This window comes from Anguilla rostrata, chromosome 11 (assembly GCF_018555375.3).
Source record: "Anguilla rostrata isolate EN2019 chromosome 11, ASM1855537v3, whole genome shotgun sequence".
Taxonomy (NCBI): Eukaryota; Metazoa; Chordata; class Actinopteri; order Anguilliformes; family Anguillidae; genus Anguilla; species Anguilla rostrata.
This window is the reverse complement of record NC_057943.1, coordinates 14,874,777-14,892,513: the sequence shown is the minus strand read 5'-3', so window position 1 is coordinate 14,892,513 and position 17,737 is coordinate 14,874,777. Positions and strand designations below refer to the sequence as shown.

Below are 17,737 nucleotides of genomic sequence, written 5' to 3'. Positions count from 1 at the left end.
TGTTAGCTGGGTAACAACATATTATCACTGAGGTGGGTCCCAGTGTGAGGGGTTGGTTGGCATAATGTTAATATGCTGTAGTTACGAGGAATGAAGCAACCAATAGAAACATTTTTGGACGTTTAAATCAAATATGAACCAGAAAACAACATGAATATTCAATGGAATAAATATAATAAATAAAATGTATAATATGAAATGGAAGAAATGGTTTGCTGGCACAGTTATTTTGGGGTTATGCAAAGCACCCCCTTTGGATACGTATATTGTTAAACTTATTAAACAACATTTTTATTTAATATGATGGCATATATTGACATATACTGTTTTCACAAAGGGAACATTCATTCTAAATTACATGAACTATTAACGACAACCAAAATATGCATAGAACTGTTAGATGAGACATTCAAATTTTCACCATCGCTACCAAATGGTAACTAGCATTACATTTCATATTTGAATTACATTATTCAGATACTATCCCCTTTCTGTCAGTACTCACTACCACGAGACATAATATGCTATTCTCAAATGTGAAAAAGACATGAATGCAGGTTTGGGTGGGGGTTTGAGCATGTGTGAATATCAATCTAAAAAGATGAATAGATTTTGCTCCAAGATGTTTTGTTGGCATGAAGAGAAACAATGGATTTTAAAAAATGTTCTCTATTTTAAGTCAGTCTTACTGCTGCAGTAGACAATATTTACAATATTGATTTTGTGTGCTTTTCCTATGTTTTTTTCTTCTAGTTTTTACTACTCTTTCCACTCTTACATTAGTGGACAACCCTCAGCAGTGCATGGAATCCTGCCAGAATGCTTGTTTTTGAGCAGAAAATCACAACTGTTGATGTTGGCTGATAGTGTTATTTACACATTGACATGTTTCAGCAATACATAGGACAAATTAAAAACAAATTAAACATGTGCATAACTCACAGGACACAACCACTGAATAGATAATTAAAAATATAAATTAACCAGCCCAACTGATCAGAGGGGTCTAGTAATGTTTTGTCTAGTTGACCATCTGCCTGATCTTTAGAATAATTGTGGATTGTTATCACTGACCGAGGATAACCTATAGGTTTTATACATTTTAAAATTACATTTACACTTCAAATAAACCCTTTGTTGAAAGTGCTTGCATGGATACACATTTCTTTGTGACAAGTTACAGGCGCAATCACATAAGTTATTTATTGAATTGTGGTCACCTTAAAACTTAAATACAACATGTCAAGAATTCCTAGAACAAGTGGCTCTAGAGTGACATATCCATCCCATGCTACTAGTACAGTGATGCATCTGGCAATTTGTATTGTATCCTGACCATTCTCATCATCCAATGGAAGGAGTGTCTCAGTGAGCATGGCATTCTCTTTGGACAGTGACCTGTTTTCACATCCGCATGGAAATTGGCTTGTGTCAGTTGTGCAGTCCTCCAGGGCAGTAACTGCACATCTCAGCTGGGGAATTCCAAAGCGATGGTCGGCTGCATACATTCTGAAGGATTTTGGCAGAGGGATGTTATACCACAGTTTATTTACAGTTTTTATTCCCTGGGGAAGCAACTATCCAATTCTACAAACAAGAGAAGAGTACTCACCAGGGTAGTATTAAAAGTTTTTCCAATTCTTCAAGCCACGCATCCCATGAATTGAGAAGGTGAATCCCAAGTATACCTTATGTTATAACCTGCTAACCACTTGACTGCAGAACAACTGTGTCAGAAACTGTAAAACAACATTTTCCAAACATTATGAACTGTTCACTCTGAAGATCACTGCAGATCATCTCTCTCTCTGTATTTCTCTGTGGATGGGAGACAAACTGTTCTGCTACGCCACAGAACAAAAGAATCCAGCGAACCCAGAAGGAGTTCTCAGCAGAATGAATGCCAGAGGAGGAGGAGGGACCCCTGCATCTGCCTGGTCCCCTTTCATTTCCCCCGGTTGCCCTGTGCTGAGAGCCCTCCACCTCCCAGAGGTATGAGGCGGATTCTATGCCTGAGCTGGCAGAAACGCAAAACTGCCTCACGCACCTCCCGGTTCCGGATGCCGTAGATGAGTGGGTTGATGCACGGGGGCACCAGTATGAGGGCTAGTAATGAAATGTGCAGAGCACCTGCAATGTTTGAGGGCAGGGCTCGGTGGGGCACAGGCGTCTCCGATGACGCCAGTGCCGGCGAGATCACCATGGACACGGTCCCCTCCATCTCCCACAGCCCGTCAGAGGCGATCTTGATCCAGCACGGGACGAGCTGCACGACGAACATGCTGCCGTAGAAGAGCACAGTCTTGCGAGCCCGGCTGTTGACGCAGTTAAAGGGCTCCACGGCGTTGCAGGCCTCCTGATACATGCGAATGTAAGAGAAGGAGTAGCTGAGGATGCAGCCCAGTATGAAGACGACGCCGATGAGCTTGCGGAAGATGGCCGCCGCCCGGGGAAAGCCCATGTGCCGTTCCACAGTGTCCGGCTCGCACAGCATTCCCGCCGTGGCCTCGCCAAACGTGCCTCGCCCCATATGGAGCAGTACCATGTTCACAACGGCTATCGCCAAGGAGATAATCCAGATCAGACCAATAATCGAGCGCAGACGCTGCAAGGTGATAATTTGGAGGTAACGTATAGCGTGGCAAACGTACACATACCGCTCCAGGGCCATGAAGGTGAGCGTGAGGAGAGTGCACAAGATACAGACCGTGCCAGTGAAATACTGCACCAGGCACCAGCTATCAAAGGCCAACGTACGTCGGTTTAACAGGCAATGCAGCACTGTGGGTGACTGCGTGAAGGTAAGCAAAAGGTCATTGAGGATGAGGTTCTTCAGCAGGGCAAAGCGTGGCTCCCAGGAGAGGTCCCGGGAATGCCCCAGCCCAAACAGGGTGCTGCCATTCACCACCACCGAGAGGAAAGAGAGGGCCAGGAACACAACCATCAGCACATATACTACGGTGTCCGAGGGCAGCATGAACCGGAACAGACAGGCGGCGGCATCAAAGTCTAGGTCAGGCTGGGTTTGGTTCCACTGCGTCAGCAACAGTGAGCAAGTGCTGCTGTTAGAGATCTGCCAATGAAATGCCATAGTTCTTGCAGAAACAATGACAAGCCAGCAACGGCAACAACAATGGCAGATCGTATTTTTTATAGAAAAAAAAATGTTTTCTTGCAGTGCTGGAAGCAAGCCTGAATCTACTCACCCAGACCTCTCAGCTCTTCTGGTCCGCAGTTCACTGATGGTTATGAGAATTTGAACGTAATTTTCCATCAGTTCATTCTGCCTGTGCTCCACCTGTTGATGCGCATGACAAATGTGGGGACGTCTATCGCAACAGTAGCTTCAATGAAGATAGATTATTCTGGGTAACATCTTTTAGATAAATATATAATCAGGGCTGCGCAACCCTGTTTCCGGAGATTTACTGTGATATACATTTTCATTTCAACCCTAATCTGGCACATCTGATCCTCTTAATTGGCAGGTCCACGAGATCTCCGGCTGCTGAGTGAGCTGTGCTTGTTAGGGCTGGTGTGAAAATCGGCAGGACAGTGTAGCTCTGCAGTGACAGGTTTCCGCTGCGCTGATGCAGATATTCATTTGTTCGTATCACTCACAAGTGCATGATGAAAATAGTCAGCTGCCTATAGCCTACTGATAGCCATTCGCTTTTTACTGAAACATCAGTTTTTTCGCCGGCAGACGGTGAAATTACATTTCAGACGAAAAGTTTCTCACTTTTCGAACAAATTGTACATGTATTGCAGAAAATTATGAAGTAATGCTTCCGCTACATTAACAGATTACTTAATTACGGAAAGGCATTGTTGCCTCTTTAATATATCAAATGACATTATTACGTGATGATACGTTAATAGGAGATAATTATCATATTCCGTGAAAAGATCACGTTAAAACTGTAGAAATGTGTGACCTATAGCATTGGTTTGACTTAAAGTTGAAGCTCTCAGTTTACATTGTTTCATAAGAAATTCTACATCATGCCACTAGTGATAGAGTTAAATTTTACTTTATTCTTGGCTTAATATTTCTGTGGCTATTTATGAATGAATTTAACCTGATCTTTCTACGTACTTTAATGACGTGTGATATCAACCTGATATTAGAATACATTAGTATGGAAGGCAATTTTAGATAGGGGAGAGCGGGGCCAAATTTAAAATTTGGTAAAATGTAGGCCTAATCGGACTTTTTAGGTAGGCTACAGTAGATGCATTGAGCTTGAACGACGTATTTCAGCTTGAACACAAAGAATTGGAATCTCTTTGTCTCGAACGAACGGTGGGAGGGTTCAATAAATATCTCGGGAGATATTGCCAAAAGTCTGTTTTGGCTATAGTGATTTATTTTTTATTTTTTTTATTTTTTTAACCGGAAATATTTTTCGGCTACTGGATGGTGTGTGTATGCCAAGGACTCCAACTGTATGTAATCGTAAACAGTCCTTCAGTGACTAACAGATCGCATATTTTTATGTAGTATGATAGCTTGTTGGGACTGCTAGCCAGGCAAAACTGCAGACACCCCCCTCGCCAGACTTCCTTGGATTTATATTCAATAGCCTACTTTTTTTTTTTTACTGCTACAGCAGAGTGACTAGAACCTGAAAGGCTTTGATGAGCATTACCCCCAAGTCTTTTTCAAATTGAGCACATTCCAATTTTGTTCCTCCCATAAAGTAGATTATTGATTAACCAATTGATTGCATTTGATTTATTCGACTCAGATCTGATCGTCGTAAATAGATTTCACTCTTTAACTGTAGGCTACGTGGTGGCGTGTGACAGACTGTTTGGATCGATAAGACAGACGGGAATCGGAGAATAATGAATAGTCTTGTGATAAATTTTCACCAATATAGGTAGACCATGAAAAAACGTTAGTTATTTCCCCGCTCTCCCCTATCTTTTTTCGTAACGTAATGATTACTTTATAATGCAATCTTAATTTTTATTCCTAGCAGTGACAGCAATGCGCTTTCGTAGCCTACCTCATCATATAGTCTTTGGGTAAAATTGTACGGAGAAAAAAATCACAACAAAGATCTAATTGACATAATGCGACCAAACAGACCTGTTTGTGAAATTAATTGGTAGTTCGACTAAATAATTAGAGATGATTCATTCATCTAGAGGAGCAATTATGGCAGTACAAGAGGAGGTAGAAATTAGGTTGAGACAAAAGCTTTATCTTTAATCCATGAAATTCACCATGGAAAGGGACGAGTTTTACAGCTTTGTATTGTTGGACATACAGTCTTCAAGTTGTTCATAAAAAATATACATTTCATTTGTAGTCCTGCATTTAGTTCCAGCTACGAGCTAATACACATTTCTGAATCTGTTGTATAAGCAACACGTGTAACTTTATTCCCAGCTTTTGGAGATTTAACAAAATAGGGGGAAAAATGTATAAACAAAAAACCATGACAGCCCAAAGACAAGAAAATCTAATTCCGGGTAACCCTCCATCTGAGGGAATCTGAGAAAATTATTCAGATAGTCCAACAACAAAATTTTGTGTCTGACAAAGGCATAGAGCAATACCTATATTTATTATCATTCAGTCTCAAGTGTGCAAGAAGAGACTGCTGCTGTCCAAGGTTCTGGAGGCCTCCCAGATGTGGAGAGACAGCATGCAAAAATTAGGGTTATAAGCACTGAACTTCGGTTTAGGCAGGAGACGTTTCCTGATAAATGTTTACTGTTCATCGGGAAATTCCAGAGTATGGAGGATTAGCAATTAGGAGTTAGCTGGTTATCATCCTGTTTTGGGATGGCACAACTGTACAACTTCCCAGTAGCACAGTAATGCAGTAATACACTTCAAACAGGTCTGCAGAACTATCCTGTGGAGTTTCAAAGTTTTATGAAATAGTACAAATAACATGATGTACAGTTGTCATTAAAATGACTTGTTACTCAAATATTAAACAATATTAATTATTATCCAAAGGAATCATGAGAATATTCAAAGTAATTTTGTTTCCTTAGGTTAGACACTAAGGCAGGAACTTAAGGTCACAGTATGACATTCATTTTAATAGTATGTACAGACAGTGTACTGGGTAGCATCAGACTGTCCAGATTGGCTTTCAAATATCTGTTCACAAGGACAAGCATTCTTCAGAGCCTGAGCAGGCAGCGAGATAAAAGGTTTTCTGGTTTTCTGTTATGTTTCTGTTGCCACTTCACTTTTTAGTTGACTATCTGCTTTTCTCCTGCACAATCTTTGTTTTGGTTTGTAGTATGGGCGTGGCATCTTTATCTCTCCCTCCCCCTCAGCTGGTCACTCTCACCTGTTCTGGCCGCATTCTCATGCACTGGCTAATCACTAATTTCATTCACCTGTTCCCTGTTTGCATGTTCATGCTCTGTTCAATTATCTCTCATTTCACTCACCTGGTTCTTTTGGTATATATTCTCTGTTTCCCTGTTCTTCCTTGCCAGATTGTGCCTCTGTTTCCAGCGCCTCTGTTTACTGTTTCCAGCGTTTACACTCTTATTTGTTTGACTTGTGTTTAGAGCTTACCTGTTTTCCAGACCACTGATTTTTGCCTGCCATCTTTGTTTTGCTGATTTCCTGTTCTGACGTCCGCCGGTTTACTGACTTTGATTTTGCCTTCCGATTTAGTACTTTTGCCCCAGTGATTTTTTTTCTGGTTTTGATCTTTGTACGAACTGACTGAGACTGCCTGCTGTATTGTGTACTTCCGCATTAAATATCTCCTACAGGAGTTTTGCCACTCTGTTGTCCGAGTCTACATTTGTGTCCACCTCACTTTGACCCGTGACAGTTTTATAAATGTATTTGGTCTGATTCATTAGATGGGTTTTTTTTTTTTTTTTTTTGGGATTGCAGGATTTAAAAAGGCAGCTGAGTCTGAAGAAAAATCATAGGTGTAGATGGGGGGGGGAATGCAGAAAAGGCACACATTGGTGCATAAAAATTCACCAGAATGCAGGAAATGAAGTGTTTGAAGCTCAAAATTTCCTGGGGGAGGACCCCCACATCCCCCCCTTTCCTGGGGGAGGACCCCCGCCCCCAATGTTCAAACGAAACCTATGCCACTGAGACAAATGTACTAAAGACATTATCCTCATGCCAGAATCTGGGTGCAGGATGTTCAAGGACTGTGTTTAGAGTTAGGTCAGTTACTGTACTGATCCCCTTCATAGTTATAAATACCCAGCTTACTCCTCTGCCAGGAGAATCATCAGTCTGCATTAGATTGGTGTAGGGTGGTGCTGACGGCTGTCTCTCTCCTTATTTAGTTTTGAAGATCTTAGGAATGCCTTCAGCGTCCGACTGCTCTTCTTGGGAATGTCTAAGAATAGCATGAGGACAGTAAGTGTGAAAGAGGGATTATTGCCAGCTGGAGCTGTCCATCATTCTAGATCAGCAACCTGGAGCAGCAAGGTCCAGAGTGCAGCAGAGGCATGTTTCTTTCGAGACTGACACATCCTCAAACTCTCGATGAAGGGAACTGGCAGTATACACCACCTCACAACAAACAAAATTAGTGTTAGCTCTAAAGCAAGAAAACTGACTAAGAGAACGAAATCATCTCTGTATATATAAAGATATGGTGTGGCGATCAGTGTGTAATAGAAATACACACATGAAAACATGTTATGTGCCTCAGATCCTGGTCTGAAGTCTGTGTAATCAACACAATAAGCTGATGTGTATTAAATAGATTTATTGTAACTAAACTATATATATTCGCTGCGCTCTATACTTCTCATTTGGATGTTTTACTTTTCTATCTGGTTATTACCTCAGCTGTATCCTGCTTGACTCATTTGATTTGCTGTGTTAGATTTCTTTACATTTCTGTTACATCCATTCTACTTTCTTTACATCTGCGGAGACTGATCCATAGATATAGATTCATCTATAAAACAATAATTGGTCGGCTTCCTTCCTATCCCCCCCACAAAAGACAGTTTGATCTCAATTAGGTTTTTTCGAGATGAAATAAAGGTTAAATATAAATAAACAGACCTTTACTTTACACCATGCTGGCCAGCAGAGGATTGGCTCCCCCTCTATAGTCAGGTTCCTCCCGAGATTTTTTCCCATTGGGGAGTTTTCCACCATTTCAGGGTTTTTCTCCCCACTGGGGAGATTTTTTTAAACGCTTGTGCTGGCTATTTGGAGGTTCAGGCCTGGTTTTTTTGTCCTTCTTTTGTAAAGAGCACTTTACAAATGAAATTGTGTTGAATTGACTTTAATTATCACAGACTGATAGGAAGATTAAAATGGAGACTCTTATAGTTAAAATGAATATTTTTCTGAGTCAATCGTAATGGACTGTCTGAAGTAATAGATTTGTTAGCTGCAAATGTGTCTGGCAAATGCAAACTGTGAAGCACTCTAACAATTTTGTCATAATTAATTTTCTTTCAACCTCAAATTTAGTTAAATTTAAATGGGTGATTTCGTTAGCTTTTAAAACAGCATCTCCTTGCAGATTTTTTTAACAATCCCATGTTATGGAGTTTCTACAGAAAATTTGAATTAAATTAATTGAAACTAAAGTTTTTGTCAGCGGGTTCTGGTTGTGAATTGTGCTCATAGGATAGATTATGTATGCTTCATTTGAGCATAAAAATGACAGAATATGATGTGTATATAAGATATGAAGCATGTAAATTAGTCTTTCAGTGGACACGTTCAGTTATGATAGAAGCAATTACGTTTTAGAAGTGTGACATCTTTAACATCCTTCTACATGAGAGATTTGAACAATGAACAATATTACCAATCAAAAATAATGACAATTCTTTTTACTTCATAAACCTTTACAGCTGTCTTGAGTTACCATAGAGGCACATTATGATAAAATTGTAATGTATTCTTTTTGTGTCCAATGCACTTTCCATGTCATGTATAGGATATCTTTTCTAACTGAAAACTCCCTGGTGTATAGTTTTATGTTATTTTATTTGAATTAATTATGTAAATCGTGTGCACAAAAGGTGACTGGAGATTATTTCTAGAATGACAGTTGTTTCTAGGCCAAGAAAATTTTTCATTTTGGCCTTTGGCCTAAGACCAAGATACAATATTTCTGGTTGTCACATTTTAGTCATGAGAGATATTTGATGAACAGCATTTGCATTACTATCTTTCCAAAGACAATGTCTTTTCAAGCTGCTATGGACTACTTTCAAAGATTGGTAAGCATTCTTCCTTCCTTTTTTATTTTTCACTTTGCAAAAAGCAGTCTGATCTTTTATCTAACATGAGAAACCTTAGGACCTCTAATTTTTACATCTGAAATTGTTGCTAAAGGTTGCAGTGAGGGCTTTAGTAAGACAATGGCTGATTAAGACACAGCAGTGTATTTTGTTTGGCTGAGGGACTTTCTGCAAACCATAAAACCTATTGGTTGAGTATTGTAAGTCACCATCACCAGCATGTGTACACGCTCCCTCCAGTCTTGATTGTTACATTTCTACGTCAGAAGGCATATGTCTCATCCAGTGACCTAGCAGGTGGAAGGGCATGACCTTTAAAAGGTTACCCCCCCCCCCCACCAGTCTTCTCAATACCCCACATTTCCCATCACGCGGACAGGGGGAAAAGTACACTTGCAGTATATGGCTTTAATATAGCCTTTAATGAGGATGAAATATGAGACAGAGTGAGAGTGAGGCTGAAATTGAAGCTTGTAATTGAAACTGACTGTCCCACTGCCAGTGTGAATTCACACTGAAAAGAAAGCTTGCTGTTATTGAGCTCTATGGAAAAAAAGGGAGGGGAGTCTATAATGTCACCCAAATACCCTGTTGTCAGAGAGCTGGAGAGTGGGAAAAAGAAGGCATCTTTTAAATTTAACCCCTGTCAATCATTTATCTGTTTAATTCATTCATGTACATGTTAATGTGTACGTATCTGCAGAAGCATGGAAAATAATGGATCCCTATATCCATTAGAGATAAGCTGAAGGAAAAGGCTTTCTGGGCATTCTACGCAATTAAAAATAAAATGTATTCAAACTCTCGACTTTGAACTTCAAGGAGGAGACATTTTCTGGCTTCTAAGTCCTTATTCCAGGCCTTAATGCTCAATTGTGATATTTTGTTCAAATCCAATCTTTTTGCATTGACTGTTCAGATTCATGTTTGTAAGTGACCGATATCTCACATAAGTGCGACAGACCTCTCATATGAAGGAGTCCATATGTGCACATTAACAACACAAAATGTAATGTCTATGAGACAGTTCATCATGGAAACCAACAAAATAGTGGTGCAAGTGTTGGTCAAGGTTATTTTCCGTGGAGGTCAGATGATGTTTCATAAGCTCTTGAGGATGAGGACGAGAAGGTGGAGGAAGGTCAAAGGAGTGATGATGATAGTTATCTGCTCCTCTGCAATGACATGTGACACTACATAAATTTTGATCTGGCAGTTCTCATAGTGGTCGCATGACCACAGATCTGATATGTATCCGATCTAGAGTCACATATGGAAGTGGGCAAAATATGATATGAAAGTTTTTTTTTTGGTCACACAGCTCAGAAAAAAAATCTGATCTGTGTCACATGTAGGCAAAAAATATTTGGGCTAATTCAGCCTGATTGAAATACTTAAATATCCACTTGAATACAATTCTATTCTCAAAAATAAATAAATTTCAATTTTGTCTGACATCTTTCTTGGGGAAGACAGTGTGAGGTAGTGTCACTTCATAGGAACAGATATATTTGTACAGAACAGTTGTATTCTATTTTTATTCGTTGACATTGAACAGATGAAGTATTTATAGAATATTGTCTCATTGTCTTAGCATGTTTTGGCAAGTACACATTGAATTCCACTATGCAAAAAAAAATGTAATTAGTGAGCTGAAAACAGAATGAATAAATTGTATTAATGCTACTGTAAATGCATGATTTACTGCAGAAAGATAAAAGTTAAGATATGTGAGTGCATATTTCAATGTCTTCTATTTATGTCACACAGAAGCTGGACTTTTGCAGTACATGTACAAAATAGAAGAAACTCCAGCACTGTAAAGACTACTGGAGAAAATTTGATCCAGTTTAGAAAAGGATGCTATGGAGACAGAGATTTCAAGGCAACAAGGTGACTTCTTCAGTATTTGAGTGTGGCTGGAGGGAGAGACAAAAGGCTGTGAAAGAGAAAGACAGAGAAGGATAGCATGCAGTATAACCATAATTAATATTTCCCAGTGGAAAGGATATGTTATGTAAATATACTGTATGTGTACTATCTTGTGCATATTCAAGAACAGGGAAATATGTTTCTTGAAAAAGAAAGAATAATAAAATACTTCTAAAAATATTCATAAATTACTCATTCATAAATTAGTTTTATTTGTTTTATCATTCCCCAGTACAGACAATTTTGCCTACAAATATTTACATTAAAATTTTGGTCCTGCACCTAGATAAGGACAAATATCAAAGTGGTAATTTTATGTATTTTCTGTTTGCCCCACAAGGGAAGCAATGTTCATCATATTCAGTGCATGTTTTAGGAATTTTAAAAATGGAACACAAGACCAGGATCTTTTTCACACACACACAAACACACACACACACGACTCTTTTATTTGACATTATGTTAATTTGTCTAAAACACTGAAATGGGGGACGTATAAATACGTATAAAAAGTGCTGTAATTACTACATGGTGAAACCAAAATGTATAAGAATACCCTTTAATAAAAGCTCTGAGTCTGCACTTTGACCACATGTGAATTGTTTGATTACAAACAGAGAAAATAAAATATTAAATCAGAAAAAAGCAGAAAAATGCAGGTGGTTTTAATGTTGTGGCTGATATATATATATGTATATTTACATTTATGCTACTCTTTCCATTTCAAGTATACTGTAGCCATCCAGTCTCAAAGGCAGTGTGATGCAATTATCCACTGGACTTTGCCCAAATGACCTGTCAATGCCTCTATCTTTTTTATAGATGTCATTGAGACAGCTAGTCTTGTCCTTAAGCTAGATATGGGAAGTGGGGTGGGGGGATATATAAGCAGTGACACGATTGGCTGATGTGAGCCTGTGCAAGGGACTACTTGCCCAATCCTGTGTATTTTCTTAAAACCTGCTCAGGCCTGAGGGTACTTATTGAAAGGTTTTGTAGTTTGGTAGTTGGTCATTTGGGTGATTGAGCAGAGCAAGAAGCTGTGTGTCTAAGTTCTCTTTCCCTCTCTGTGGCCATCCCTCAGACATAAACTAACACCATGGTAAGAATGAGAATGTAGGAATCCAAGAAGAAAAAAGTGAAAACGAAATCTCAATCAAAAAGACTAATGTCAGGACTTTTTCATTCATTACGGATGGATGGACTGCATTAATTTTGTTGATGTATTTATTGTACGCAAAAGAACAAAAATGGAAATCGAATGGGGAAGCATGGTTGACAACTCTCAAGACTGGAGAATACTGGAGAATACTGGCTGATCTGTGTTTCATTGCCATGCACATACAGCTGGCTCCTCAAACTCTTGCCTGCGCATTTCATGTCATTTGCCATCTTTGTTGTTTCATTTTTTGGGAGGGGGGATGGGAGTAGTAAGGGGTCAGAATTTTTCATTTTGCACCAGTTTGGATTCAGAGAAAATTAAATTCCTCACTTTGAAAGCTTTCAGCTGTGTTTGTGGAATAGGTTCAGTTAAGCTCAATTTTATGTGTATCACACTCTTTACAGAGACGTTGTCACAAATGGGAAAATAGGTGTATATTCCAGGGAATATGTACTGTAGGTCTGTGCTTGATCTTGCCTTTGGCTGATTGATTCAAACATCGTCTTGGCTTAACAGATTTTATCAGAAAGGTCTGAAGAGATGTTTCAGCATCTGTTGAGTTATTGCCTTAGCTGCGCCTTTCCTTCTATTGCAGTATCCATTGTGATTACAGATAATATGGATAAACATTATTGTATTATTTAACATCTTGTATTATTCTATAGTGGTGGTATGTGTTAACTGGAGTTTCTTTTGCAATATTTCATTGGTACTTTTATATTCATCAGTTTAAAAGCATAGATCATGGTGTAATGGGGGCATTCTGTTGCATGCTGGGGTTGTTAATTTATGACCTCCTTAGGACTGGTGACAGGTTATACTGTTTTCAATGGCTTTTTTGTGGTTGCCATGGCAAGCGGACAAAGTCTGCGCAGAGAATGCAGAGATAGTAGGCAGTCAGGGCAGCCTGTCATTGGAGCTGTATCTGACTGGCTAACGCTTCTTGTGCACTTTTGCTGGCTGCTGGCATACTTGTGCTCTTACTCAGCTTTTTACTGGGTCTCTTCTTGGGTGTGTTAATCCTTGTGTACTCCTCACTATGCGAGGGTCGCATCTGTTTGGTTCTGTCTGCACATCCACCCTGAATGTATAAACGAACATGACCTCAACATGCATCCTCAGCATGCATCACTATGTGGGGTCCCATCTGTTTGGCTCTGTCTACCCATCCTTACTGAATGCATCAGCGATCATGACCTCACCATGCATCCAGCATTATTCCACTCAGCTGGTCAATAGAGATCTGGAACCAAAAATGGTTGTTGCTTTTTAAGGGAAGGACTTAAATCTGACCTTTTTTTAATTTTATGATGTGGTATCATTTTTAAGTGAGATGAAAATAGATATTTTACATGGCTTGAATATAATGATGATGCTCTGATCAGGTTTCACTAACGATTATGATATAGTGCCAGCACTGCCAGTAATCGCTCATTGTGTGTGATCTGTATCTGCCAATCATTTGCTGCCACTTGCTCTATAAAAGCTTTCAAAGAAATTCAAAATAACAGAACAGTTTGCTGCATGGACATGGGCAGGCGAAATTCGTCTGTAAATATTAATTTCTCACACTGTTGTCTTTTGCTCCCTTGCATCTCTCAGCCCACTGATGCACAAACCGATGCTCGCTCCTTCCTGAGTGAGGAGATGATTGCTGGTGAGTGTTCCTTTGCCTTAACTGTAGCTAGTCATTGCTAATGTCATGTTTGTTTAATTAAATTAATTATGCTTCATGTTCTATGTTCTTTGTAAATATAACATGCTGAAATACTGAAGTTATGTAATGTAGTAAAATATTGGCTGATATTTACTATGATGTAGTGTTTTAGCCAGTATTTACTAAGGTGTATTTGTCATTTTATTTTATTAATGTATTACCCACCTACCACCCCCCTACCCACTCCATCCCACTTTCTTCAGCAGACATTTTTATTATCATGCTGATACAAAATAGTACCCATTTTACATTAGCAAAGATTAACAGCTCAGTTTACATACTGCATGTCTTCAGTACACTCCCCCTCCCCACAGAACCCCCATCCTAACCCCCCCCCCCCCCCCCCGCATGCACACACACTCCAAATTCCATTCTCCCTTCCCAATTTCTATTCCCCCCTACATGACATCTATTCTCCTCATCCCCAAATTCCACCCCCCTCAAATGTCCATCCCCATCTATACATTTGTTTCCAGAGAGGTAAGACTATTTATTGCTATATTTATGCTACAGATAATGTGGTAGCAAGTGCAGTGATGTTAGTGATGATACATACAGTATGTAATACAATACAATACTCAGGAGTTCGGCTGTGTGGACCTAATATATGGATCAATGCCAGCTATGGATTTGGAGTATAAATGGGTTCCATGTAGTCTCATTTTGATTTCATTATTTTGTAATTTTCTCCATATTAGAGTATTTTGACCTCAGGTTGTTTCTCCATAATTTTAAATATTTTTCAATTGCTCCATACCAGAATTCAAAGCAGCCTTTGACATGTTTGACACTGATGGCGGCGGTGACATCAGCACCAAGGAGTTGGGTACTGTGATGAGGATGCTCGGTCAGAACCCTAGCAGAGAGGAGCTGGATGCCATCATTGAAGAGGTTGATGAGGATGGTAAGACCACAGTTCACAGGTCAATTGTATTTCCCCCTGCAAGTGGATGTTAGAGGTGTTTCCATGTTTCTTTGCATTAATTTTCCAGCCACTACTGACTCTATCCAAGCAGTGTTTTCCTTTGTCTCTGTCTCCTAACTTTACCCTTTAATGTCAACTGCCACATACCCTACCACTCAGGCAGCGGCACCATTGACTTTGAGGAGTTCTTGGTCATGATGGTTCAGCAGCTAAAGGAAGACCAGGCTGGCAAGAGCGAGGAGGAGCTGTCGGAATGCTTCCGTGTGTTTGACAAGTACGTCATCTCTGGTTGCACATTCTGAGACGGCTTTCATAGATAAAATTCAAAATTCAACACAAACGTGTGCCTGATTATAAATATGAAAGTCAACAATGATCCAAAGATTTAATCAGGTTATGCAAACATAGCCTAGCGCTTGCCCACTGTATTTTTCATGAATATAAAAATGAAAATCAACAATCATCCAAAGATGAATCAGGTTATGCATACATCACCTGTATTTTGTCTTTCTTTCCATTGATATGTATAGCTAGCAGTCCATTCAATGAACACCCTGCATGACTCCATTGCTCATTTTAGGAATGGTGATGGTTTCATTGACCGTGAGGAGTTTGGTGAAATCTTAATCGCCAGTGGGGAGCCAGTCACAGAGGAGGAAATTGACGAACTAATGGCAGATGCTGATAAAAACAATGATGGCAAGATTGACTTTGATGGTGAGCAGTACATACTACACTTATGAATAAATAATAATGGAGCCCCAAATTACATTTACAGTGACTACAGTGGACCAAGTACCACTTTTGACCTTCCACAGAGCATGATGAACAGACCAAACAGTATTAGTCCTACAAATAATGACTGGTAACAAGGGCATGTTTTCTGATGATTAGGAAAGAGGGTGTGCCTTTATGGACCAAATAGGTAACAAGCAATGAATCCATGAAGAATGTGGCATATATGCACATGTACAATATTTTTTTATGTTGTTAAATACATTGTTTGGTTAGAAAGCCAAAGTCATGGAGCAGTTATATAGTATATTATTGGTTCTGCAAGAACCGTAATTAAATGTATACATTTATAATGAATTTACAGTAGTATTTTCAGTAAATAAGAATCGATTATTTCACAATTATTTCTAATCTACGTCATTCAAAAATCTCTGAAACCATCCATATAAATCTAATTAATGAAGCTAGGCAAATAATTATGGCAAATCCTTTTTTTTTTGTCATTTACATTGTGTCATGAATGACTTCGTTTTTCTTCCCGGTTCACAATTTTTGGTCCTCAAAACATTCCTGAAATGTTAGGAGTTGGGGTAAACATTTCGAGAATATATGCTCTCCTAGTTTTCTGGATGTCCCTTGGAAAATTTCTTCAAGAATCACTTCTAGAAGAGCCTTAGGATTTAATTCAGTTTTGTATTTACAGGTTTAAAATGTAAATGCCGAAGTAAATCCTTGATTGGAGCAGTAGGATATTCTGATTTGGGGGCCTGTTTGGGGTACCTTGTCATCATGACATTTTCTCAAAACCAGATGGGAATCTAGCATAAATTTCAACTTGAACTCAGAATCAAATACAAACAAACAATACATAGTATAAATAAAATATGCTTTGCTGCCTCTAAGATTCATTACACGTGTATGGCAACCAAAAAATAAACAAATAAATGCCCAATGTTGAAAATTTGTATACAGTGATTGCAGATAAGGGTCACATTTGAAGTTCTTCACTTTCCCTAACATAAGTTTTTTCTCTTTTTCAGAGTTCCTGAAAATGATGGAGAATGTACAGTAATTAAAAAATATGTGTTTTGCTGCTGCTTCAATTTAGCAATTCCTAAAACCCCTTCCACATATACATATAATTACACAACAATCCTGATGATCCAAGAGTTAGCATTCCAAAAATGTAAGAAGACAGCAGGGAATTTTAGAGAAAACTGATCATCAAAGCTGTCCACCATGACAGCTCTCACTCTCTCACTCACTCTGACGCTGTGGCATTCTGAGGATGTGTATAAATATCTATGCCGACCTTTTAAGGGCGCTGTCCACCACACAGCTGTCCTGTTTACATCTACCACTGTTAAGTGCATACTTGTTAACATTCTTACATGGAAGATTTCACAATAAACCTGTTTCCCAGATTTGCTTCAAAACCTCCCAGCTTATCATTTTGTGTGTGTATGTATATACATATATATATATGAGTGTGTTTTTTTTTTGTTTCTGTTTGTTTTGGGGTTTTTTTTGGGGGGGGGGGGGGGGATAATTTACATGTTTTTTTGTGAGTGCATCACTCAATTTTCATTTTAATTATTTTACTTATTTTAACCTCTAAGCCACACTGTCTTATTCTTCTCCACAAAAATTGTAGATAAAGAAAAATATACAGTAAGGTATAGGTCAGGGCTGAAAATCAATAGGTCAAGGCTTAAAATCAATATGAGTTTTATACAGGAAGGGTTTCTTGACAGTAAAAGTCAGTGAGGTGGAGGGGTGGGCTGGGATCATTTGGACTCACTGCCATCAAGTAATTACCTGGCAAACAGGGAGGTACTCTGGTTTGAATGGGGTGTGGTGGGGGTGGGGGGTGGAAACGTCTCTTCACTTCATCTGTGTGATCTTTAAACATAACAGTAAGCCTGGAACCTAACACACAGGTTTGGAGAAAGCAGGGGCCTCTGTATGTTGTCAGTGTATGCATTCGCAGTGCCATGTTCAGCACAATTTCCAGTTAATTTGGCCATTATTTACA

The 17,737-nt window shown here is 39.1% G+C and overlaps 2 protein-coding genes across 3 annotated transcripts; one reads left to right on the top strand and one right to left on the bottom strand.

The window, feature by feature from the left end:
* Positions 1 to 307: 307 nt before the first annotated feature.
* On the bottom strand, positions 308 to 3,752 carry LOC135234044 (olfactory receptor 2AG2). 2 transcript variants are annotated; one of them, XM_064298158.1, is made up of 3 exons: positions 3,207 to 3,751; positions 1,613 to 3,073; positions 308 to 1,509 (listed from the first exon to the last, which is right to left on the bottom strand). In XM_064298158.1, exon 2 carries the CDS (start codon positions 2,975 to 2,977, stop codon positions 1,946 to 1,948), a length of 1,032 nt encoding a protein of 343 aa, XP_064154228.1. In that variant the 5' UTR covers positions 2,978 to 3,073; positions 3,207 to 3,751; the 3' UTR covers positions 308 to 1,509; positions 1,613 to 1,945. The 2 variants fall into 2 exon arrangements, with proteins under 2 accessions (XP_064154228.1, XP_064154227.1); XM_064298157.1 differs by having other exon boundaries at positions 1,613 to 3,752.
* Positions 3,753 to 12,117: 8,365 nt separating this feature from the next.
* On the top strand, positions 12,118 to 17,138 carry LOC135234039 (troponin C, skeletal muscle-like). The gene is made up of 6 exons (XM_064298150.1): positions 12,118 to 12,265; positions 13,928 to 13,982; positions 14,803 to 14,946; positions 15,127 to 15,241; positions 15,548 to 15,684; positions 16,743 to 17,138. The coding sequence occupies exons 1-6, from the start codon at positions 12,263 to 12,265 to the stop codon at positions 16,772 to 16,774; spliced, it is 486 nt and encodes a 161-aa protein (XP_064154220.1). The 5' UTR covers positions 12,118 to 12,262; the 3' UTR covers positions 16,775 to 17,138.
* The last annotated feature ends 599 nt before the right edge of the window (positions 17,139 to 17,737 follow it).

Excerpts from the sequence above, each read along its gene's own strand:
- LOC135234039 (XM_064298150.1), top strand. Across the intron at positions 14,947-15,126 it reads TGAAGAGGTTGATGAGGATG|GCAGCGGCACCATTGACTTT; the intron begins GTAAGACCACAG and ends CCTACCACTCAG. Across the intron at positions 15,685-16,742 it reads TGGCAAGATTGACTTTGATG|AGTTCCTGAAAATGATGGAG; the intron begins GTGAGCAGTACA and ends TCTCTTTTTCAG.
- LOC135234044 (XM_064298157.1), bottom strand. The coding sequence starts at position 3,091 with ATGGCATTTCATTGGCAGATCTCTAACAGCAGCACTTGCTCACTGTTG.